Source organism: Bos indicus, chromosome 2 (assembly GCF_029378745.1).
Source record: "Bos indicus isolate NIAB-ARS_2022 breed Sahiwal x Tharparkar chromosome 2, NIAB-ARS_B.indTharparkar_mat_pri_1.0, whole genome shotgun sequence".
Taxonomy (NCBI): domain Eukaryota; kingdom Metazoa; phylum Chordata; class Mammalia; order Artiodactyla; family Bovidae; genus Bos; species Bos indicus.
Window position 1 is genome coordinate 13,505,711 of NC_091761.1, and position 26,911 is coordinate 13,532,621.

The window sequence follows — 26,911 nt, forward strand, 5'->3', positions numbered from 1 at the left end:
AAATAGAAGTTATGAGAAAACTTTCCTATCTTTCCCAAACCAATTCTGCTGACCTACATCAGTGTTCTCATTAAGTGGTTAATAGCCTGAGCTTTGCCCCTTACCAGCTGTGGGCTTAGGAGCAACTTCTTCATCTGTTTATTAGGAATAATAAAGTGTTCTTATTTCAGAGTTTGTTATGAAGATGAAGCACATTAATACATGTAAGACACTGGAGCAGAGCATGACACAATGCAAGTACTCAATAAATGTTATCTAGTATCATTATCTTGGCTTTTCCTGGAACTCCCAGTCAAAATTAGTTTGTTTGTTTATCATCTGATTCCCCTTCATTTCCTTTCTTCCTGTTCTGTCAAAGCTTCTGTACCTTTGATCATCCTTTCTGTCTGTACTGAGTTATAAATCTCTCCCTCTTTACAGGATAATCTGACAACTTCCACTGAAAGTAAACAGAGAACCCTCCCTGGACCCCTCTGGCTACTGCCCTAGTCTCTGCTGCTAAGTCACTTCAGTCGTGCCCGACTCTGTGCGGGTTCCCTTCGAACTCCTGTTCAGTCTTCTTTGCTGACTCCACTTAACTGTATTTGATTCCTAAAGTCAGAGTTCTTCAGGGCTTTGGACTAGATCCTAATTTCCTTTTAAAAATAATCTCTCCAAAAATGATCTCATCTATTGCCACGATTCCAAATATCATCCATATTTTGATGATCCTAAGTTTGTACTCCTAGTCTAGGCTTCGTGGAGGTCCAGTTCAGTATGTTCGATATTCTTCCCAATTTTTGTAAACTATTTATCTTTCAGTTCAGTTCAGTCGCTCAATTGCGTCCGACTCTTTGCGACCCCATGAATTGCAGCACGCCAGGCCTCCCTGTCCATCACCAACTCCCGGAGTTCACTCAGACTCACGTCCATCGAGTCAGTGATGCCATCCAGCCATCTCATCCTCTGTCGTCCCCTTCTCTTCCTGCCCCCAATCCCTCCCAGTATCAGAGTCTTTTCCAATGAGTCAACTCTTCGCATGAGGTGGCCAAAGTACTGGAGTTTCAATCTCAGCATCAGTTCTTCCAATGAACACCCAGGACTGGTCTCCTCCTCCAACCAGGATGGACTGGTTGGATCTCCTTGCAGTCCAAGGGACTCGAAAGAGTCTTCTCCAACACCACAGTTCAAAGGCAGAAATTCTTCAGCGTTCAGCTTTCTTCACAGACCAACTCTCACATCCATACATGACTACTGGAAAAACCATAGCCTTGACTAGACGGACCTTTGTTGGCAAAGTAATATCTCTGCTTTTTAATATGCTATCTAGGTTGGTCATAACGTACCTTCCAAGGATCTTTAGGGTAGACTAAACGTAAAAATATAAGCTGGAAGTTGGATATCATCATAGGCTTAACCTGTAGTTTAACTCAAGCTTTGTTTTACCATTGTTTTTTGCCAATTTTACACATAGCATTCTAGTATTTTAAAATACTTAAGACCAAACACCAAAGATCAAGCAATTAGTGTGTGTATACACTGATACATCATCTACTATTTAAGTATGTCTAGGCACAATACATTTCTAAAGCAAAAACAAAAAACTCACGAATCCTTTGTACTGCAAAAAGAACCAAGAAGAATTAAAACCAATCATAAACAGAAATTATTCATTACATTAGAGTTTTTCCACAGAAAGAACCTGAAGTTCTTTGAGTGATTTTAAAAGGAAATTTAGTTTGCAGAGCAGAAGCAAACAAACATGTGTAAAGTGCATTATCAATATCTCGCAGGCTATAAGATGAATTTAATCGGATGTGAATGGTAAAGATCAAGGCTGTAATTAATTTCTCATTGTTTTCTTTTTGAACTTTTCAGATCAGTTCTGTTTTAGGCATGTCTTCTGCTAACTACTGGAGACATCTTCTGTTTCATTTAAACTTCTCTTGGTTACTCCTTTGCAATACCAAGTTGCAATCTCTGACTAAGTCCTACCTCCTTATTCACTTACTATAGATACTGGGATACTGTTGCTGCATCTTTCCCTGTTCACTTTCTTAATCATTTTCAGTTGTGTAATTTTCATACCTTATGGTCTTTGAATATGTAGAACACAACTTGAAGTATTGATTTAGCATGTATCTTATTGTCTATCCTTTTTATGACCATAGTTAAACTACAGTGAGATCTTCTACTGTCCTTTTCAAAGTTCTTCACCCAAAGTTGATTCTTCTGTCTATGGTATGGTCCAACTATATGCAATCTTTAGAACAGCTTAAAAAAGTAAAATTTCCTTGCAAAACTCCATTTGTTTCTTGTTTACATATGCCTAATCTTCCCCACAGCCTGACCCATTTTTCACTTTCTGCGCTCAGTTTTGTTCAAAGTAGGGGCTTCCCTGGTGGCTCAAAGGTTAAAGCATCTGCCTGCAATGTGGGAGACCTGGGTTCGATCCCTGGGTTGGGAAGATCCGCTGGAGAAGGAAATGGCAACCCACTTCAGTACTCTTGCCTGGAGAATCCCATGGACGGAGGAGCTTGGTGGGCTACAGTCCACGGGGTCGCAGAGTCGGACACGACTGAGAGACTTCACTTTCACTTTGGTCAAAGGTAGCAGTTGGTTTCACAAAAGGAAGGGATGGGGAACAGGCAAAAAAAACACTCTATGTCTACTGCTTTATTTGTAGGCTTCTCAGAGAAATTTGGTCATACATTTCTAGTCATATATAGCTACCTGGTTTGTATGTGAGGAAAAATGTTGCATTTGTCTTTAAGAATTAGGGGAACATTAATTTTGACAGGAGATATCCTAATCGAAGATCTTTACCCTAAGAACCTTGAAAGAAGATCTTTGTCAATCTGTCCCTCTTTCTGCTCTAAATAGGGAAGCAACAGAAGGCTGGGTGACTAAAAAAAAAAAAAAAAAAAAAGGCAAACTGAAATATACTTCAGAATTAGGAAAAAGTGTCACAGAAAAAAATTACCAGAAAAATTAAAAAAATAAAAAGAAACAAAAAAATTTAAAAAGTGAAAAAAAAAGAAGGAAAAAAAAAAGACAAACTGAAAAAAAAAAAAGAAAAAAAATTACCATTCTAGCTTCTGGAGGAGGCAAAAGCTAAAGAAAAACACATAAAAAACTGATATATTGGTGTGGGAAAAATATAGCTGAGTCTAGCAGTTAATTGAAGAAAATTTAACCAAGGGACTGTTTAGGAAGGTTTGGGCAGAGTTAAGGAACTCTCCAGAAACTACAGAATCTATTCATCGGATGCATGACAAATTTATGCCATCCAGTTTGCCGGTTAGAGCACAGTGGTTAAGAAGATGCATGAACTTTGGAGTCAGACTGACAGAATCTAATACCAGCTTTATCACTTTCTATGGGTATGACCTTCTGTAATTAAAAATAAAAAACTATCTGTATTTTAGTTTCCTCACCTGTAAAATGAGGATGATAATATCTCAAAAGGAATATTATCCTCTGAAAATATTTAAAGAATACCTGGAGAATCCCCATGGACAGAAGAGTCTGGAGGGCTACAGTCCATGGGGTTGCAAAGAGTCAAACACGACTGAGCACATTAAATTGAGAGAGGCAGATGAGAAAATGTAACTCAACTAGTAGCACCTGACACATAGTGTGAAAAACACATAAATACTAAATTGGATTACTAGTCCTTATTTTGGAGAAGGCAATGGCACCCGACTCCAGTACTCCTGCCTGAAAACTCCCATGGACAGAGGAGCCTGGTAAGAGTCGGACATGGGACACGGCTGAGCGACTTCACTTTCACTTTTCACTTTCATGCATTGGAGAAGGAAATGGCAACCCAGTCCAGTGTTCTTGCCTGGAGAATCCCAGGGAAGGGGGAGCCTGGTGGGCTGCCGTCCATAGGGTCGCACACTGTCGGACACGACCGAAGCTACTTAGCAGCAGCAGCAGCAGTCCTTATTTTACTCTTAGTAATGATACTATAATGTTGACCACAAGAAATATTATTTAGGATCAAGTTTGGTTGTGAATAATTAAAAAAAAATCCCAGCTAAAAGAAGCTTAAATAAAACTTCCTGTTTCACACAAAATCCAGAAATCGAACGGGGAGGTTTGGTATGATAGTTCTGCTTTAAGAAGCCCACTTACAGCTTCCATTTCTATGTTCTGTCATCTCAGAGTGGCCATTGTCTTCAGGGATTGAGATAGTGGTCTCTGTGTCCTGTTTCATGTGGCAGAATGAAATAAGAGGGGAAGACTGGCAAAAAGAGAACACAGCAGTCTCTTAAGGTTCTTGAAACTTATGTCCTAGTGGCAAGAACTAGCCTGCAAGGGAGACTGAGAGATGTAGACTTTATTCTAAGGAAGAAGGAGACACTGAAGGATAATTAATAAAGTCAACAACTATTTCAAATTATCTTTATTATCCTCAAGTTCTCAAAAGTTACCTTTAGTTTTCCCATTTTTTTCTATACTTCTTCCGCATTGAATTTTTTTTTCTCCTGCTTTAGCAATCACAGGCCTACATATTTTCTGTTCTACCTTCAACTTTATTTGTTCTTTCATGTATGTGATGGGCATTCCTATTATTTGCCTGCACTTTAAAAAAAATTATTTTGCACTTATTAAAGTTGAACAAACCTAAGTTTCAGAATAATCCTTAGGAACTTTGGGCTTCACTGGTGGTTCAGACAGTGAAGAATCTGCCTGCAGTGCAGGAAACCTGGGCTCGATCTCTACATTGGGAAGATCCCTTGAAAGATGGGAATGGCAACCTACTCCAGTATTCCTGCCTAGAGAATTCCATGGACCGAGGAGCCTGGCAAAGAGCTGGACATGCCTGAGCAACTAAGTCATGTGAACAATACATACACACACGCTTAGGAACTTTAGGAACTTCAATTTGGGGCTCTTCTCTCTAGACTTCTCTCGTAGCCCTGTAGCTCAGGCTGCTTTATATCAGACTTCCTCGTGTATGTACAGTTCTATGCTTACCCAGTATGTGAGCTGAAAAAAAAAGTGAGTTAGTTGCACAGTTGTGTCCGACTTTGTGATTCCATGGGCTGCAGCCTTTCTTGCTCCTTTGTCCATGGGATTCTCCAGGCAAGAATACTGGAGTGGGTTACCATTTCCTTCTCCAGGAAATTTCCTGACCAGGGGATCGAACCGGGTCTGCTGCACTGCAGGCAGATTCTTTACCAACTGAGCCACTAGGGAAGCCCAAGTGAAAGTGAAAGTTACTCAGTTGTGTCCTACTCTTTGCAACCCTATGGACTATAGTCCATGGAATTCTTCAGACCAGAATACTGGAGTGGATAGCCATTCCCTTCTCCAGGGGATCTTCCCAAATCAGGGACCAAACCCAGGTCTCCCACATTGCACGTGGATTCTTTACCAGATGAGCTACCAGGGAAGCCCAGAATGTGAGCCAGGGAGCTTAAAATCTATACCTTACACAGCTTCATATCTCCTCTCAGAATAACATTATTTTGTACATTTTAAGTGTTTATTGTTCAAACATTTACATTTAAATCCATCCAGAATTGTTACTATGAATGATCAAATATTTTATAACACATATATAAAAAGCTATATGTCATATCCATGATTTGTTTCTGAAATTTTATAAGTAGGATTTTATAACTGAATCATTGTAAAATATATTTGTGGGTCACAAAATATAATTCTATTATGAATTCTTCTATAAAGCCAAACTTATTCTTCTTCCAATTTATATATTTTCCAGTTTGGGTTTTCAAATGTTTACTTTCCTCACAGTGGGTACTTTTATACTTCTCTCAAGAAAAAATAATTTTTCAAAACACAGTTTTGTAACTTCTAGTCAGATTTATTGATATATTTTACATACAGTATATTCACACTTTTTAAGGCCTATTGGTCTACGCTAGCTAAATTTCTATGATTACTGCAAATAAAAAGCTATCATCTACTTTCTAAATCTCTCTGAAGCCTTATGTTCTAGGGACAAACAGCAGAAATCTCTTAACTGAAGTGAAACAATTTGAAAATCTTTAGGACCAAAGGAATTGTGAAGACTATGCTTTATATGATGAGGGAAATAAAATTGTCAATCACGCTTTTTAAAATTTATCTAATCTTTTCTAAGTTTCCTAATCATTTTTAAAAGTTTCTGCTTTTCCAGAAAACAGTAGGAAGAAAAAAATCTACAAGATGGGCAATTTTTATAATAACTTTATAGGCTGATTCACATGGTATGACGTATTTTCAAAGACTGAAATACTGAGAAGAAATATAAAAGGACATATACTAATTATACTTGCCATAAAATCATATATGCATAGGAAAATACATGATTATTACCTTAGCACTTCCAATAAACTTTATATTATGCGTGAGCTCAGTCACGTCTGTGGTGTTTGACTCTTTGTGATCCTATGGACTGTAGCCCGCCAGGCTCCTCTGTCCATGGGTTTCTCCAGGCAAGAATACTGGAGTGAGTTGTGGGGTCCTCCTCCAGGGGATATTCCTCACCCAGGCATCAAACCCAGGTTTCTTGCATTGGAGGCAGATTCTTCACTGCTGAGCCACCGGGGAAGCCCACTTCACACTACACATATGGGTAAACTTCAAAAGGGTTGGCTCAGTAACAAAATCCTTTTTGATGCAAAATGTAGAGAAATGCAAGAATTATGAATACTTCACTTACACCTAATATAAATATTCTATTCAATCTAGGACCAGTATGTCTAAAAGTTAGTTATAATAAAAATTCAACAATGAGACTAGAATCTACAGAGCTCTCCCTCTATCCGGTGCTTCTGAGTTATAAGCAGCTTCAAGTGTTCAAGTTCATATGGAATCATGATAGTTGCTTTTCTAAATGACAGCTGTGTTCAAATTTTAATGTGGCACCATTTTATTGTTCTCTCTAGACAGCACTTTTGAAAAACTGCTGCTGCTGCGTCACTTCAGTCGTGTCTGACTCTGTGCGACCCCACAGACGGCAGCCCACAAGGCTCTGCCATCCCTGGGATTCTCCAGGCAAGAACACTGGAGTGGGTTGCCATTTCCTTCTCCAATGCATGAGAGTGAAAAGTGAAAGTGAAGTCGCTCAGTTGTGTCCGACTCTTTGCTACCCCATGGACTGCAGCCCACCAGGCTCCTCCGTCCATGGGATTTTCTAGGCAAGAGTACTGGAGTGGGGTGCCATCGCCTTCTCCGATGGAAAAACTAGAAAATGATATAACCTTTCTATGTAGGACTCTAATTCTGTCTGGTTAAATTTGCCTTTGGTCCCTGAAAAAAGCACATCTTTACTCCCCACCCCGCTCCCTACACCCTCTCCTTCCCAGGTCCGCCCTCACTATCTCAGGTTCCAGACTCTTACCTTCTCTAAATTAATATTTAAACTATTAAGTTGGAATGCAACCAGATAAATTAAATCCCCCCAATATGCTAATAACTAATACTAGCTCAATAGGTGATCTCTCTGAGGTGTTTGTATTAAAAAACCTTCATTCAAGTTAATTTTGTGTATAGGATTCCAAGTATAATGGCAGGTAGGATTTTTCGCTGAATGTAGGACTCTTTTCAAAGCTCCTTAAATCAAGTTCAGTCTACTGCCTTGATCTTGTAATATTAAAACGAAAATTTCTGAAGGAACTCTACATACACTAGATTTTTAAAAAGTTTCAGAATATATTCCTCACAATTTCCTTTCCATAAAGTGTTTTGATCAATCCAATGACACTTACTTTTGTAATGTCGTTTATTGAAGGTGGCAGAATATTTTGTCACTTACTTAAAAATTAATACATCAAACGAAATTAAGGCGAAAAAATCCATCAAAACAGCTTGACTCCTCTTTGCTGGAGTTCCTTACCCAAGTCAATGACATAAGTCCTTGGTTTTGCTCACTTTTGGAATCAGAGGGGGCAGCCTTCGGGTGTGACTGGGAGGTGTTTGATCAGGAAAAAAAGGAAAAAAAAAAATATGGAAAAGCAGAATGTTGCTAAGAAGGGGTGGGATTTGGGGTGGAGGCCAGAAAAAAAATAGGAAAGTTCCTTCATGCACTTGAAGAAACATTTATTTCTGCCTCCCTCAGGCCAGGGCCTCTTCTATTGACGTCTTCTCCGGAGGGGTAATCCCGTCGACAAATGTCAGATTCTGATTATCTGAGGAACTTGAGTCGCCCTCGCTTCCGACCCTCTCTCCCCTGAACTGCCTTGAAGCGGGGGAGATAGGCTGGAAAGGGGAGGAAGGGAGAGGCGAAGGCCGCCTCGCAGAGCACATCTGCTGTGTTCAGCCGGAGCGTCTGTCAAGCAGTGGGAGGGAAAAGCGCATGAAGCCACCAGCCCACTCTCGGGCGAAACTCGCCAGAAAAAAAAACCCGCCCTGCCCCCGCCCCCTCCCCGCGGGCTTCTGCTGGTTTCTTTAGGGAGGCGGTGGAAAGGCAACTTTTGGAAACTTGAAAGCGGAGGGGTGTGTGGCGGACAAAAAAACGTAACCTCATCAGGTCGAGCTTAGGCTTCCCGGACAGTGGGCGGGCCAGGCCGGGTTGGGTCGCGCGTGGAGCCGGAGCCGCGTCCGGAGCGGCGGCTGCAGCGAGGCCGCGCGAGGCGGGCCGAGGCCCCCACCCGCCCCAACTAGGCGCAGTTCCCCGTCCGGCCTCGCGAGGGCGCCGGCGCGGCAGATCAGGTGACCGACCGCTCGTCCGGGGCTGCGGGGAAGCGGCCTCGTTCTCAGCCGCCTGAGACGCCGCCGCCTCCGCCACACCTAGTGGAGGAGCCGGGGAAGGCGGCTCGGTGGTGGGGGCTGGGGCGGAGAGCGCCGGGGGTGGGGACGGAAGGGCGGCGGACCGAAGGCAGGAGGCTGCCGGGCACGGGCTGCTGCGGGGAAAGGGACGACGAGGCGTCCGCCGCGGCTCGCTCTGTCCTCCCGCACGGGATTGGGGCGCGAGGGCCATGGGCGCGCTCCCCTGAGGCGGAGGTCACGGGCGGGAGGGGAGGAGGCCCGACCGAGGTAGCTGCGGAGGCCGTGGGCCGGTGACTGGGCGCGAGGCCGGCGGCGCCGGCCCCACCATCGCCACCGCCGCCGTCGCCACCACCACCACCACCACCGCCGCCACCATGTCGCGCTCCGTGCTGCAGCCTAGTCAGCAGAAGCTGGCGGAGAAGCTCACCATCCTCAACGACCGGGGCGTCGGCATGCTCACCCGCCTCTACAACATCAAGAAGGTGCGCACGGGCCGGCGAGGCCTCGGCGGGGCCGGCGGGCAGGCGGAGGCGGGATGGAGGGCAGGGGAGGCCTGGGCAATGGGGGCGGCGGGCGGCGCCCGGGGCAGAAAGCACGGCCTCGCGGCCGCAGGCCCCACCGGGGTTGCCGGGATGCGCCGCGGCCTAATGCGGAGCCCTGGCGTCTCTCCCGCCGGCTCGCGGGCCGGCCAGGGGCGGAGAGCAGCCATTTGCCCGCTCCCAGCACTGGGAACTGGCCGGCCCGGCGCGGGGTGAGGGGCGCCGGCGCCGCTGCCGCCCCCTCCTCGGCGCCCTGGCCCCCGGGCCCCCGGAACTGGGTCTGCACGAAAGGGAGGAGGATGGATGAGATCCTAGGAGGGGGATAGGAAAACTTGGGTGTTCCATAACTGAGATCGAATGGTAGAAATCTGGCGGAGATGGTAGCAGTTTTTTTTTTTTTTTTTCCCCCCTCAGTTCTTTTGGATGTAAGTGGGAATGTAAGAAGGGAATGGCTCATTTGGATGAGCCCTGCATCTCCACCACTTGGCCATTTTATTCTGGATTGCCAAATAAAAGCCATTTAAGAGTGTGTTGACGATTTAGAAGTATTTCATTTTGAAGGTGGAAAGGAGGTGGTAGTGAGGGTGGAACCAGTTTTCTCCTGAAATACTTTTGGGTTGTGAGTCACTAGGACAGGAATAACAGCCTTCTTCTCTCTTTTCTCTTTACTCCTCCTCATCTTAGTTTTTCCAACCATGTCGATAATACCGAAACATCGTTTCTTAAATTTCTTTACGTTCGGTGTCTATACAAAATAAAAGCTGTGATCGTGTTGCTGTTATGCTGATTTTATGGTGTAGTCTGATCATTTGAGTAGCTCTAGCTAATAGGCCCATTGAACGTCTTTACATGGCTTTCGCAAGATTAAGGAATGGAAGGCTGAGTTGGAGTTAAGAAAAATAGGTTAAAAGAGCAAATATTACATTAATTTACTTTAGAAAAGAAAGACCAGAATTCTATTCCTTTTAAAGCAAAGTTAGTAAGTTTTTAGTAATTTGATAAAGAGAAAACTTAAGATTTTTTGATGCAAGTTAGATCCTGACAGTTTCCAGTGTGTATTTGATGTTATATCTTAGTAATTATTTTTTTTGGCTTTTTAATGCATTCTGAATATTTCCTTTTAGTTTAATCGTAGCAGTAGAGTTGTAGCCCTTGTAAATTAGGGCCCCTGAAGAAAAAAATACTTAAGAATTCGTATGATGGGGTTCAATATAAAACTGACCTATTTCAGCAATTTGATGTAAGACACTGAAATTCTAGAGGAGAAGTCTGTCCTGGTTTAATAGGGATAAATTTTGTGCAGCGATGGCTGTGTTCCATTGGCATCCCTGAATATGAGGATTGGTTGACTTTAAACCTAGTGCACTCTGGAGAGTAAAATGCCTCTTCACACTTAATATTTTGTGTGACAGGAGCTCAGGGTCATTCCAGTGAAACCCTCTGCATTTACCGAGAAGAGACTTGGTTATAAGTTTATGTAAGTTTGTAATAATTTTAGATAGTATTACTTACAGGTTCATTGACCTGAACTTTTTTGTGAGATGCTCTTTAACTTGGAAATTCGTTCCTATACGATCTTTGTGCAAAGAAACAAGCAAGACAAACGTCGCTAGAAGTTACTAGACGTGTGGTATTGTGGTTAAAGGAAATGGTTATGATGGTTTCCAAAAGAGGAAGTGAGAGTAACATCAAAAGTGATTCGGGTATTTAGGCAAAATTCCTCTTTTTAAGGCATTCGTTACACATTTTTATGGCATGAAAATAGTCGGATTTTACAAATTTCATCTTCATAAATCATCTAAGATTAGACTAAATTCTAAGCGTTCAAATGCTTCAGTTCACTGCCTTTTCTCAAAAGCCTTTTTTTTCACTTCCTCTTTTGAGAAACTTTAGGCTCTTGCATTATTGAACTAGTACAATTTAAAGTGAGTTGATCATTATATCCAAGTGTCTAATATTTTGAATTATTGAAATGTTATATTTCAGCACTTAACACATTTATAATTTCTTGAGAAATACTTCTACCTTGTCTGAGTGATTGTGAGTTCCCGCTCAGTGGGGACTGTGTTACTCATTTTTTAATTACTACCACTTGAGGTCTTATGTGGTCCATGAAGCTTTCAGTTAGGACTTGTTGAAAAGGATGAATACATTATGCATATTATGTATGTATGTATATGCAACATATATATGAGTGTGTGTGTGTAATCTTGCTCTAATTTTAATAATAATAGCTTTTGATCTGCCCTCCTCATGTGATTTTATATACAAATACATCAGATGGATTTTGAGTCTTTCAGCCTGTATAGAGCTGTGTATAAAGGCTGGCGTGTCTTCCTGGCTGACTGGGATTGAAACATTTGTTCAAAAATCTTGCCCCCAAAAGTGAATAAGATCTGTTTACCATGTGTTTATAAGGTTCGTGCTGTCTACATTTTTATGGCAGTATAAACCCACGTAATCTTTTCAATCTCAATCTCTTATAGTCCTCAAAAAAAAAAAACAAACAAACAAAAAACCCTTCTACCGCATAATACATGTCTGCCAGTCATTTACCACATTTTCATTAATTCGTGTTTGCATTAGATTGTCTATCAGATCTGATTACTGTTTCAACTAAAAGTCTGCAATGGCAATATTTTAGTGAGCATATAGAGTGAAAAATATTTCAGTGACTTAGGCATCAATAAAATAACTTTGAGTTACTATAACCAAGAATAAGAGGCTTTAATACTTAGGGGAATGTAGCATGGCCCCTGAAAAATATTTTGCTTTTTGAAATAAAATTTTATCAATTGAGTAATTTTTGATATCTTAATATGTACAGGCTGGAGAAGGAAATAGCAGCCCACTCCAGTATTCTTGGCTGGGAAATCCCACCAAGAAAGGGGCCTTGTGATTATAGTCCATGGGGTCTCAAAGGAGTCGGACACCACTGAGTGATTAAACAACAACGAACAAATATGTACAGGTTATGAAAATTTTAAGAATTTGTAATCAAATCAGAGATTTAAGAAGATGTGAAGGAGGATTTTAGGGGAAAAAGGTAAAGGTGGTAGGTAGTTTACATTTAAATTTGTTTATTTCATAATGTCATAATTTTTTAAAAATTAAAAATGTCTTCCCTTTTTTGGAGCTAATACTACTACCCACTTATATAGTGACTTTTAACATTTCAGGCTACTTGTATATCACTCATTGTGATATGGCAGGGCAGTGTGGTGAAGTAGAGAGTATCAAGCCAGAAGTTAGGAGACCTGCCTTCCAGTCTTCAGTATGTCACTGAGAGTTTTATAATATTGGGTGGGTGTCTTGACTTCCTTGAGCTTCGTTGTTTTTCATCTGTGAGATGGAGGAAAATTAACTGAAAGGAGCACTCAAGTCTGTTCCAACTCTGATTATGTTATCTTTACAAAGTAGAAGTTAAGACCCATTTTAAACAGTTTAACTGAGCTCAGTTTAGTTTTTCTTAATACAGGGATGGTAATACATGATCTGTCTACTGCACAAGATTGTGAAGATAAAAAATTATAACAATGTGAAAATAGTTTAAAACTTCTATGAATGTAAGATGGTATTTGTTTAGGACTCTCAGTAACTTTTGGGAGCAACATTTGTTTTTTTCTGAAATTTTACTGCTGTTTAGCAAACACATAGACCAAAATTCCAAAAAGGAAACATTTTTTAGCTGAGCTTAATTTTGTGTGTGTGTGTGTATGTTTATTCCTTCTTACTTTTTTCTATTTTTTCCTACACCATCACCAACATGAACTTGATAATTCTATACCAAAAAGGTCTCAGTTAATACTTTTCGTATTTTTCATCTTGTTAAATTACTGCCTCAATTCTAAAGGACAGAAAGGTGAAAATACCTATCCAGCTATTGCAAACTTCTTTTTAATGGAGTATATTTATTACAGGCTTTTGCCCGTGATTTTGGATAAATTTATTTTATGAGTAAAGAAGTTAATAGCAGTGTAAAATTGAAAGTCTTTACCTGATATCTGCTTATCTAATGGAGGTAAAAAAAAATGTATGTGAAGTATGCAATCAGGGTAAAGAAAGGGGAATCAGCTTTAGTCTTCCCTTTCAGTGTTACATTTCTCTTCATTTAAGGGCCTTACTTTCTGTGTGGGTTAATCAGGAGAAGAAAGCATGTTCAAAGATTGGATTCTGGCAAGTTGTAGAAGTACTGTTAGTACCTATAAGATTTTTTCCTCAGGGAGATTTTTAGTATCAAAACCTTTAAACATGTTAAGAAAGCATTGTCTCTCCATCATCTGTATTTAAGTTCTATATATATATATATATATATATATATATATATAAAACGTATATATTTATGTAAACAAATCCTACTTCCTTACTTTTCAAGGAAGCTGCTTGTAAAAATGAGGATTTAATAATTCTGTTTCTTGTTATACTGGTTGGTAGGCTGAGGAGATAAAGATCACTGAAAAATACTTGGGAAAGAGGCTTATTTTTATTATTTTTAAGTGGCAGTGGTAAATTGTCCACCTTTTGTTTCCTTTGTGGAATTGTTAAATAACTTAAATAATAAATTTTTTAAATGATTACAGAAGGAATACTTGTTATTGTCAAAAACTCATATGACTTCAGAAATTCTTTGCCTGTTCATCTCCCACTTTTAAAAAATAAGCTGTGTATGTGAAGTGAAGTGAAGTTGCTCAGTTGTGTTCGACTCTTTGCCACCCCATGGACTCTAGACTACCAGGCTTCTCTGTCCATGGAATTTTCCAGGCAAGAATACTGGAGTGGGTTGCCATTTCCTTCTCCAGGAGATCTTCCCGACCCAGGGATTGAACCCGGGTCTCCCACATTGTAGGCAGACGCTTTACCGTCTGAGCCACAAGGGTATACATATACAATTTTTTGTACAAATGCTAACATATGTGCATGTATATTTTATTGTATTATGACTAAAATAGATTATTTCCAAAAATGAAGAAGCAGCATGGTACAGTTTACATATAAATGAAATTAGGATTCTTAATCTGTTGCTTGTATATTTATATTTTAAGAAAATTAAAAGGATGGACATATTTAGTTAGCTACATGCAATATGTGGAAAATGAGGAGGCTCAGATGAGAAAGTATTGGTATTGAAAATTTTTGTCTTTACTGGCAAGGGTGATTGAAAATTTAATTTGTATTCTTGTTTGATAATTTACTTGCAGTGTTAGTGTTAAGTAAATTCCAACAGTAATTTCAGATCATGTTCAGTAGGTGTACATTTATATGTTAAAAATAGTTTTCTCTCTTTGTTGTTGTTCAGTTGCTAAGTCATGTCTGACTGCAACTCCGTGAACTGCAGCATGCCAGGCTTCCCTTTTATGTCTTTCTTTAGCAAAAAGAACATGTAATAAAAGTAAAAGTAATGCTGGCTATTTATTGAATCTCTATTATATCCTAAATTAAAAATTTTTTTTCTTTTAGTTGTCTACAGATCTGTGATTTATTCTCTAAGTCTGTGATTTATTCTCTAGATAAAGCGGTTGAATTTGGTTAACTTGTCCAAGTCTTACTCTGAAAAATGAAAGTTTGGATTGACTCCTTTCTTTCTTAACTGCTAAGTCTGGGCTCTTAATTTATTTTTGTCATTAGATTATAATCATTAGTGAAATTTTTCTGGCACATATAATTTTGAACACACAATAATCTTAACCTAAAAGAAATAGGCAATTATAGAAATAATTTTCTTATTTACTGTAGACTACTTTTATATGAACTTTGTATGGGTTTGTTATGAAAAGTCATTGAGGTTATAATTAACAGTCCACCAGTGATTATTAAAGACTTCTATTTAGCTTTGTAGTATATTGAAATGAGAAATAGTTTAGAATTGGGAAATTTAAAATTCAATTTATTGACATTTTGGGGAACTTGTAAATATTTTATATTTACTTTTTATATTATATGGATTTTTTTCTTTGTGATTATTTCTAAAATTAGCCCATGACATATTAAAAGCACAAACTGAGAAGACTAACCATAGGAATAACACTAAGAAAACTGAAAACTAAGAGAAACCCTTGCTTGAGGGAAGAGCACGTATAAGACAGGAAGAAGGGTGTGAGCTCAGACAGTGAGACAGCGCTTACCCTCCTTCATTGTAAGGATGTGTACAGGCCTCTCTTCACTGAAGAGGCTTTGTCTCTTGAGATTTCAAATATACATTCTACATTTGGATTTTTAAAGTCAGATGGCAACTTTTTTTTTCCATTGAAAAACCTGCATGAAATAAAAGAAATGCCATTAAGGAAGTACAACCAATAAGTGTGTTTCTTTCTGTCTTGAACTTTACAAAATTAGTACTATTCTTTTCTGTTCCCAAGATGTGTTTTTTTGTTGACGGGTTTTAATGTTGTCATTTTAGTAAATGTAGTAAGATCTTCTTAATTTTGATCCTATTAGGAATTTGCAGTATTGTAATTATTAATTTTGACTCACTTAATATGACAGAGAATCTTCTAAATCATGTCTTTAAATACTATTGTACTGAAATGTTTTACTTCAATAAGTTAAACTTAACAGTCTCTTAAATTGCAAGTTTATAAGGAGAATTGAACAGCAGAAAATGGCATATACATCTTGAGAACTGAATGACAGTAACTTTTATTTGAATCATTAACATTTTTAATAATTTTGAAATATATAACGGGTTAAAGTTTTTGAAGGAATATCTTGTTTTAAGTATTGGAAAATATCTTCTTATTGCATACTTGATTATTTTAGATACTTGACAGTAATAAAGTTATATCTTTAATAAAACTTTGGAAGTCATATGATGAGCTGTTCTTTCAGTTAGTAGCAAATATTGGGAGTTTTCATTCATTTGTTGAAAGGCTTCCTGGACACTGGGAAAACAAGTTACGATACAGTCTCCAGTGCCAAGAAATTCATATTGTAGTGGGTGAGACAGATGTGTAGATAATTAACTAAAATGCAGTGATTAAGTGTTGTTGTGGGTGTCTTGAGAACGGAGTTAAAGATTCCTGTCTGGGGAAGATGGGAAGAAGAGATAGTGACTTTAGTGCTTGGTTTTGAAGTATGAATAGAAACTTCAGCTAGGCAATGACAAGGAATAGTCAGTCATTCAAGATTCCAAACTTTTGTTCAGTAGAATATATAAAGATATAAAATATATAAAGTTTTAAAATCCTGTATTAATCCTTTCTGCTGGCATATAGACTCTAAACTTCTGGTTTTTTTCCCCCATACTTGTAGCATTCTGTGGGTTGAGAGGGCTAGATTCTGGATAAAACCTTGGTACTTTGTTTTTGTTTTTTTTTTTAACTTCGGACAAGTTGTTTAATCTTTCTGAGTTAGAGTTCCTTTATTTATAAATTGAGGAGCCCCTTGGTTCTTGGTCAGAAATACATAACATAATCATTTTAAAAGGTTTTTAAAAGTACATCTGGATCATGACCCAAATCTACTGAATAAGCAAAAGCCCCTGAAGTTGTTCTGAAAAACCACTGAAATAAGTAAAATTAACTTTTTAATACTTCTGATTTCTTTTTCTGATAATTGCAATGATTAATTTTGATTTTGAGGGATAACTAAATTCCTGGAATGCTCGGCTGCACATAGACTCTGTACTAGCAAAACCATCTACAGGGTGCTTATTTGCTCTCAGCTTCTCGTACACTTCAAGTTACATTTTTTGGTTTTCTAAGCCATGTTAGTCTTACTGACTCTAATTCTTGCAATCTTAGATATTCCTGTTTTCCCACATGTGGAATACTCTTTAATTAGCATTATAAAGTTGAGAATTAAATGGGTTAATTCACAAAGTGCTAATATAGTGCCTGGCACGAGTAAGACGTGAATAGATGTTGGGTATTTCTGGAGCTTGAAACATAGTGGGCAATTACTAAGTGTTCACTTTTTCCTAATAAATCTAGGTCTATACCATCTTTAGGAACATTACTTAGTTATTCCTTTTTACTGCCTGGTATTATAGTTTGATATCTACTTACTGCTAATATAAAATAAGTATTTGTTCTTCAGAAGTATGTTTCCCAGCAGTCTTTTAAAGACCAACTTCTTTTAGAATATTAACAGTGTAACCACATATAACCTTTACTCTTTGTTGGATATAAACTGAAATGTTTCTGTATATGAGAAGCTGAGAAATGTTTGAAAACAGTAACATAGACATCTTTTTGAGTATTGAATGGTAATTAGAAACTTTGATTTATTAAAATTTTTAATAAAGAATTTTGAAATATATAATGAGTCAAAATATTTATTACTTTCTGAGAACTTGTCCTTAGAAAACAATAATCATAATATTTATATACCTTTAAATCAGCTATTATTGACTCTATAAGAGATGATTTATAAAATTACATTAATTTTAAAGCATTTCCAGTAATTTCCGTTACTTTCCTATCAAGTTTTTTAATCCAAACTATAGAAGTGGGTTACTTTTTTTCTTTTCCTGCCCCCTTTTTTTTTTTCACCTACCCAATCTCAAGGGGGAAGTTGCAAGCAGATTGATTGGCCAAAATGTGGGTGATATGCATGAAAAAAAAATGAAAAATTTAATCAGTATTATTAGAATTTGAGGCTTGTTTTGGTCTTGATAGGTTGTTTTTTTTTTTAGATTTTTTTTAATACTTACTGGAAAGTTGCACACTGAAATTCATTATTTTTAAAATTAGAAAATAAAAGAGTTATAGGCAAATTGCTTTTACAATCCATGGTCTTAAGTGATGTCCATTTTTCCTCTAGGCGTTAGTATCAATTTGTTGAAGACTCAAGGGAGAATTTTAGTCCCCTTGTACCTTCAATTTTGCAAAACCTGTTTTAACACAGGTTTATTATTTCTTATTTGTGGAGTAAAAGTTAAAATCATCTTTCATCTTGATCACATTTTGTATTTTTCCCTTTCCTAATACAATTCAGGTGAGGCTGATTTCTTTCCTATACTCTCACAAATAGCCTTCTCATTCTGATCCCTGGGACTTTGTTCATGTTTTTTTCCAATTAAGTTACTGTATTAAAATAAATTATTTTGTTCTATAATATTTTGGCAAAGGAATGTATTTTAAGGTAGAGTGGAAATTAAAAAATAAAACTGATTGAAGTAATCAGATTTTTTTTCCTTTAATAATGATTACTTCAATAAAAATTTTGAGCAGCTGAGGAAATGGAACAATTTTTACTTATTTTTTTTGGTGTATATATTTTTCAGTAAATGTTTTTAGTGTTTTTTTGTTTGTTTTGTTTTTAGTGTTTTGAAATACTTGAGTACTCAAAGTTAGTAATCATAAAGCCCTGAGCAAGTCACTTAATTTCTGATGCTCCTTTTCTCTCTGTTGAGTAAAGATTGAGATAATTTCTAAACCAAGATGTTTTACATGCAACAGATGCCTAGTAAATGTTCCTTTTACTCTTGACTCTTATAATCCTTACTGTTTTGTTTTCTCTTGATTGTTGCTTAATCTCTTATGCATAGAGGACTGTTTCTATACTTTTAATTTTTATTTTTTAAACATCGTGGTAAGGAAGTTCTTGGAAAAATATGTAGCATTAACCATGCAAAGTTAAGCTGTGGTACATAATCTGTATTGTGACAACCCAAGGAAAGACCTTGGAAGGGATTTCAGTGGTAGATTTGGCAGGAAAATTTGTTGAAAAGTCATACTTTAAAACTATATTAAGTCTGATTTTGAGGTTTTTAATCAAAGATGTTTATTTTGTGGCCTGAATAAAATAATATGTGGTTTTCTGAAACGTCTTTGTTGTTTATTTTGGATAATAACATTATATTTGTGTTTTGTGAAAAAAATGAACTAAGGAATACTAAATTGACAACAGTAACATTAATTTGGTTAAATGCATGATCTTTTTTGATAATTAGGAACTCATTATAGATATCCATCTGTTGTGAAAAGTTCTATTTAAAAAAAATAGAAGATAATTAAAACTTATAAGAATTTGTGTGTCAGGCACCTGGAATAAGCACTTTTTGTGTATTTTGTCTTTTAAAAATCTGAACAACCTACCTTATTAAGTAGGTAATAATAGTATCCTTAATTTATGGGTTAAAGTACTAAGGCTCAGGGAAGCAACTTGCCTAAGGCTGTATGGGCTGTGATCCACTTAGAGATAGTTATTGATTATTACATTTAAGTACGTCCTTTAACACTAGTATAATTTTATCTGCCAGATTAGTCTTAGCTTTGTTAAATTTAAAGATAATTAGAATATTCATGGGAAATAAAGTTTCAGTTCTGAAAACTGGAAATTTAAGTGTATAAATATTTAAATTTGCTTTAGATCTTCTGGAATTTTAAATTCTGATATTTATGCATTATGCATTTATGCATTATGAAATCATGCTGAGTAAAGATAAAATAAGGATTTAGAGTGGTGCTTTTTACAATTCTAAAATTACAGATATAGTTTAGTTTCCTGTTTGCTTCTTGATGAAATATCCCTTTTAGCCAGTTATTGTTGTTGTTTTAGTTGCTAAGTTTGTCTGACTCTTTTGTGACCCCATGGACTGTAGCTCTCCAGGCTCCTCTGTTCCATGTGATTTCCCAGGCAAGAATACTGGGGTGGGTTCCTATTTCCTCCTTTGGGGGATTTTCCCAACCCAAAGACTAAACCTGAGTCTCCTGCATTGGGAGGCGGATTCTTTACCACTGAGCCATTTGGGCAACCCCTTAACCAATTATGCAAAAGCTTTTTTTTTTTTTTCCCTCCTTTTGTAGAGCTATGAGATTCAGGGGTTTAGACAAAATTTTGTCCTTTACTCCCCTTTTGTTTTTTTTGGAGGGTGGGGTGATGGACAGGTTAGATGTACTCTAGTTTAATTGAATATATCAAACCTTTTGATTCAGTCTTTGTGGCAAGCCTTTCTGGAATATATTAGTTTAAAATATACTGATAACTAAGTATAGTAGTATATTCAATTTTTTTTTTTTTTCCTTTCTTTTTTCTTTTTTGGCTGCAACTTGTGGCTTGTGGGATCCTAGTTCCCCAACCAGGGATTGAACCTGGGTCTTCAGCAGTAAAAGCTCAGAGTTATAACCACTGGATTGCCAAGGAATCCCCTATCATTTTATTAAATATGTTATTTCAAAGGGTAATACTTTTAAGAGTGAAAGATGAGTTTTGTGTAATGTTACTGTAGGAGGAAGAGGTAAGAGTTTTAGGTGTACCAACTGCAGGCCGTGTTTTTAAAATACAGGTTATTATCTTATGATTTCTTTGTGTTGGTGTCATTAAAATGAAAATCTTAGAGTGAAGAAGATTTAATCTCTATAAACTGAGACATCTGGTTAGTTGGGATATTTGTATTGGGATATTTGCATTCTTTCAGTATGGTAGGACATTATTCTTCAGTTAATTATTAAGAATGGCTTTTTGCCAAGATGTAGTTACCTAAATACTAGCTTTTAGTCAAGTTTTGTTTTTTTTCTTGCACTTTTTTTTTTTGCCTGAGTATTTGCAAATGTCTCTATTGGTATCTCGAGTAGGTTGATTTCAGAAAAAAATAAAACGGTGCCTAGTACTCTTGTATAGTGTCTGTGAATCTTGTTTTTTTATTGGCATTTTTTGAGTGAATGTAGTATGCCAGATACCCTTAAAAATTCTGCTCATATGCACACACACACCCATAAGCACCCACAGATACTAATCTAATGGGCAAAAACTTTTTAGGGTAGATTGCAATTATGATTTATTTAACAGATGAAGAAACTGAGGCACAGAAAATTACTCGTTTATGGTTATAGCTAGGAGCCAGGATTTGAACATGGACAGCCTATCTTATAACTCATGTTCTTAACTACTAGGCTACTCATTTTCTATGAGTAAAGCAAATTTGGTTATGTGTAGACTTGGGGTATATAAAGAATAAATGATTGGAGGAAAGAATCTTAGTCATTATTTCTAATTCTGTTTACTATGATAAAGACTATTCAGTGGTTACTATTCACATAAGACTTTTACTTAGGTAATTATAATTGTAGCTATTAGGTAAATACTGATTTCCCCATTTACACATGAAGAAATTGAGATTAGGAGATGTGTCGTAATATATTCAAGTATGGATCGTCCCATGGATAGTAAGTGGTGAAGACTGAAATTTAGTCTTCTCTTCCGGGGTCTGTGTTCTTCATCTTTATGGCATACTGTCTCCCAGCGTAGTTTGTTTAAATATGGCTCAGTGAGGAGTGTGGGAAAAGGTTAAATTAATTCCAAGGAAAGACCATATAACCACTTATTTTTCCACTGAAATGAAATTCCATTCTTTTTATTTTCTGGGCAGTAAGGAAGAGCTGTTTATATACAGATATATCTTATTAGTTACTTGATTAAATTCTTACACAATAAAATTCGTGATCTCTGGGAATGGGTATGGTAGTCTATTATATTTTACTAGTTATTTCACTTATATTGTTAGAACGAATAACTGAATTTTAAAATAATTAGAGTATGAAAGATGATACATAATATTTAAAAAGAATTTGGAATCACTTTAGTATTCTGTACTACCTCAGGCATGTTCTTGAAACTTGGTTTTCATTTTATCATTGATACAAGGAATTGCTAATATGTAGCTATTTCCATTGGTACAAATTCTTAGTTATGTGGCTCTCAGTTATTCCTATATATAATATTTTGGGGGATGTGGGTTAATTGGAAGATTAATTTATGAGAAATAGTATTTTAAGCTAGTTTAAAAAGCTGACTCTGAGGAAAAGTCAGATATATTAGTATTTATGATATTGAAATGAAATTTATACAATAGCTTTGTGTCAGTCTGGTTAAAGATTATGAAGTTCTAAATTTCTTATAGTTAGTTTTGTTTTATCTAATTATGTTTGAGAATTAAGATAATTCTTACTCCATTCCTATTTCCTTTTGGAAAATATAGGAATTTTTGCATTGATTTTTATACTTGGGCTTGGTAAGGAGTTAGTTGATATTTGAAAAACAGTTGGAATTTGAGCTAAAGTGCAGAAGTCATCCAATAACGACTTATTTTTATTCTTGGCTACCGTTTCTTTTTAAGGTATGTAAAATTTCACTGATGGTTTTGCTCCTGTTTTTATACTTGCATGTAGTCTTTATTTTTCCTTCTAGTATTATTTTTAAGTTATTTAGAAAGAGCACCAAGAAACTGACATGGTTGTACACCTCACAGTAGTATTTAAATATATATGAATAATATAAACTCTATAAACTTACTGTGTACTAAAACTTGCTGCTTAGAATACCTTTAAAATTGTAGCACCATATAGTTTCCATCTTGTTTTGTTATTCATAGTCTGCAGTGCATAAGTTCTCTACTGAAACGTATGTCAGAGTTTGACAGTCATTGTTTACAAGTAATTTTCTCTCTTTTTATTACAATGCTTCCCCAGCAAGGACAAGTTTGGAAGGTTTGCAAAGCTTTTCACCTTCCCTTTGCCCGCTTGCCCGCTTTCAGATCAGTTTCATGTTTCATAACTTCTCTTTCTGCAATCCACAACATAGCTATAGTAAACAGTGAAAAATCATTAAATTACAGTATTGTATTTCCTCACACATAATAGATAACTTTTCAAAGGACATACCCTCTTTAAAATACAATGAAGTTAAGTAGAAATGTTACCATTTTAGTAATTCACTAGGAAGCAGTTAATAATGTCACAGAATGAAACTGAACAGTATTGAAGATTATTCTGTATTGCTAATAGTTCAGATAAAAAGTTCTTTCTAATAAAAATGCCTTACATTTGTACAATGCTTTACAGTTTAATACAGAGAAGGCTGTACTGCTGATGTGGTCAAAATGTAAACATTTCCATTTGTTCTGTGCTTATGAGATATAGAATAGATGTAGATTTCATTGTTTGAAGTGCTGCTGGTATGATGGAAAACAATGTTGTAACTCAGATTTTCGGCAACACAAGTTAATACTATAAGGCCAGTTTTAGCGCCTTCCAGTTCTTTTGAACTAGGGCTCTTGTATTTAAAATGTTTAGATTGAATGAGGAGAACATTTTGGAAAAGACATTTAAACATAAGCTTTTATTATATAACACATAGAAACATTTCTAGTACTCTTATTGAATATTTAATTTTGTCATACTTTATTAGCTTCAGATGAATACAATCCTACCTCAAACCAAGAATTTTTTTTTCTTTTTCTTTTCTTTTTTTTTTTTAGGTTTGAGCTTTTTCCTTCACTGCTGTTCTGCGCTAACTGCTTTGAAACTTTCCATGCATTTTTTTTCAGTAGAAGAACATCTCTGTACTGTCTCCCATTGCATATTTCAGCTGTGACAATCCCTGCACTTTGCCTATTCATTTTATCACCTGCTCACCAAAAACAAGTATCTCTCTAATTTCTGATTACAGATTTGCTATTATTTTTTGGTTTTAGAAAAACGATGCATTTCACTTTTTTTTTTATTACTGTTGTTTTATAGGCTTGTGGAGACCCCAAGGCAAAACCATCCTACCTTATTGACAAAAACCTGGAATCTGCTGTGAAATTCATAGTCAGAAAATTCCCTGCTGTAGAAACTCGCAACAACAATGTAAGTCATCTAAATTTATATATTACTTGATTTTAGCCATCTGTAGTGGAAGTAATGGTCAGTACTTGAAGTAGCTCTTATTTATCTAATTCTTTGTATTCTGAATATATAAACTATATACATTAAAGGCTTTTAGAGATAATATTCTTATCTCAGAAATTGGTGGAAAAAACAATTGAGCTACATTGCCATTTTATTATAGAAAAATAGGATCTTAATTTCTTACATATACTTATTCCCTTTCAAGTTGCAACAAAGAGTAAGGTAATAGATATGTATATATTTTCAAATATTAGTATTTGCATGACCAGTTAGGGACTTTTTTCTTACAGTCATAGGTTTAACTTTGTCTTGAAGTTAGAAAATGTCTTCATAGAGCTTGTATTGTTTTTCATAATTAGCTGTTTAACTTTAAAATGTATTTCTTTTTATAATTGAGAAAAACTTGTTACATTAAATAAGATAACAAGCTGATGGTGTTAGGATCTTTATTATTCCATATTACATTTCCTCAGACGGTAAAGTTTTTCATAGTATTATATTGAAAGATGGTAACATTTAGAGTCTTGCCAATTCCTTCACATATCTTTTGGTAATTCTTTATAACAACTGCTGTGAATAACTCACTTTAGGAAATTAGGGTTATTTTTCACCTTACTGTGGTCTTTTCATTTAAATTTTGTTGACTTGGACTCTTTCTGCGTGTCTTCTCTTTTTCCTTTTTTCTCTGGTGGCCTTATAATTCTTTTCTCTTTTTCTTAATGTACAAACTTAGTCTAGAAATTTCCTCTTACATACAATCTCCCTACTTTTGAGAAGCTCTGCTTAAAAGATATTTTGTCATCTTGTGGTTTCTTCAGATCATGTGTATGTTCATTGAAGATTTGTATTTAGCCTGTTATTCAGCTTTCACTTAAAAATATTCTAATGTGAAGGAAAAATACCAGTCAGAACTAACAAAATAAGTCTGAAGTGCTTTTTAAATAATTTTTTAAAGTTTTATTTTAAAAGTTTTCTGTTTTTGTGAATATAGGTTAATAGAAGTCTTTCTTTTCGTTTCACAGAAGATTTTGTTTTATCATTGGTATATTAAGATATCACAGTTAGTTCCTGATTAGATATGAATAACTGAAAATGAACATGTCTTCAGAACACTATTATTGTGTGGAAAACTCTTTCTTCCATTGTTGATATTAGTTCGCTAACTCATCTGAGAGGTTATATATTCACTCTAAAAGATTTTATAATGAAATCTGTTTTACATTTAATTTTATGCTTCTCTTTCTCATGGCTTATGAAATCTGTGATATGAGCTCTTCAGAGAATCTTTTCAGTTTAATTTATATGTGTGTGAAAATTTCTGTATGAGAATAAGCATAGTTCCTTGATACAAGACCTTTTATTAGAAAATTAGCAAGATCTGATTAAACATATTTCATATCAGTAAAATTTTTTGTTGAATAAGTTGATAATCTTTGTTCTTGATTTGCTGGGCATGCTGTTTACAATAATACTAGGTTTTTGTTATTGTTGTTTGTTTTTTAATAGTTTATTTTTCAACTTTTGTAGCACAAAATTGATTTTTAAAATAACTAGTCAGATATGATTCACATAGCATACAGTTCACCTGTTTAAAATGTACAATTCAGTGGTTTTTAGTTCACCCACAGAGTTGTGTGTCCCAGTGCCACAGTCAATTTTAGATCATCTTTGTCATCCCCACAAGAAACCCAAGACCCATTAGCAGTCACTCCTGCCAGTATCCCCACCACCCCAACTCTGGGCAAACATGAATCTCCTTCTGTATGCTTGCCTGTCCTGTAGATTTTATATAGATAAAATAAATAATGTGTCTTTTTTGACTGGCTTCTTTCACTTAGTATAATGTTTTCAAGGTTTATTCAGGTTGTAGCATATATCAGTACTTCTTTTTATTGCCAAAAAATACTCCACTGTGTGGATATATCACCTTTTATTTATCCATTCATCAATTGATGGATGCTTGAGTTGTTTGTGCTCTTTGGGCTATTACGGATACTACTACTATGAATGCTTGTGTAAAAGTTATATGGACATATGTTTTTTATTTCTCTTGGAAATATATACCTAGGAGTAGAATTGCTGGGTCATGTGATAATTCTATGTTTAACCTATAATATCAATTATACACCATTGTTAAATGTTATCTCTACCTGTAGAAGGTACTCTGGTTGTGTTGTTTGCAAAGTCTGAATTTTGTCCTACGGCCTTTACAGCTATTCTGTGTAATGCCCTTCTGCTGTTTTTTACACGCTAAAGTACTGTGTGTACTGTTTGTGAAGTTTGGTGATCTTAGTTTTAAGAGCTAAAATCCTCTTAAGTTCCTAGTGAGTTTGGGTTAGGAAATGAGGGGTTTCATCTTGTAATTTTTTAATTCTAGAGAAGTGGTTAATAGAAGTATAAGGACAGGGAATGACAGTAGTGTCTGGGATGATCGGAGCTTACCGATTTCTGGCTAAATACACTGTGAAGAAATGGTATTGACATCACAGTTGCCTTTTTTCTCTTCTTATTCCTGGTCTTTGGGCCGTTGTAGAGATATGTGCTATAGAACATGCTTGTATTATCTCAGGGATCAAGGAGAATTCCTGATGAGCAGTATTTCTGTTTTCATGCATGTTACACAAGCACCACTTGTCCTCAATTTCAGAAAAGGCAGTCACAGGAAGATTGTTTCAGTAGAAAAGTCAGCAAAGTTTTTGCTTTCAAGTTTCTAAAATGATCCTTACAAAAAAGCCAGTCTTATTTTGCAGCGAAAAATTGTTGATTTTTTTTTTATTGTTTCTCAGGTATCTGCTCTTGTGCCAGCTCCCATACTTTTAAATCCAGTAGAAACTGGGAGCACACAGATATCTCGTATACAGTGAAGGAGGGCAGGGCCAACTAATAGGATTGGTTCCTAACATGGCTTCAGTAGTGATGATGTTGAATCTGTTGAGTCACTTTTACTGTCTTGTGTAGTTGTGACCAGTTGTAAATTTACAAATTCTATCCCACCCCCAATTTTGGACGTAGGGAGAGTCCATACCAAGGAATGTGATTTTTTTTCCTGGATCG

The 26,911-nt window shown here is 36.4% G+C and overlaps 1 protein-coding gene across 4 annotated transcripts in view; it reads left to right on the plus strand.

Moving 5' to 3' along the window:
• The first annotated feature begins 8,807 nt into the window (after positions 1-8,807).
• The window catches only part of NCKAP1 (NCK associated protein 1), a 105,750-nt gene continuing 87,646 nt past the window's right edge, over positions 8,808-26,911 (plus strand). For 2 of the 4 annotated variants that reach the window (XM_070802616.1, XM_070802620.1), the window contains exons 1-2: positions 8,809-9,188; positions 23,705-23,815. In XM_070802616.1, the coding sequence (XP_070658717.1) occupies positions 9,081-9,188; positions 23,705-23,815 (219 nt within the window). In that variant the 5' untranslated portion in view covers positions 8,809-9,080. Of the gene's footprint in view, positions 9,189-22,654; positions 22,673-23,704; positions 23,816-26,911 lie in introns of all 4 variants that reach the window. The other 2 variants (XM_070802611.1, XM_070802606.1) reach the window with 2 other exon arrangements.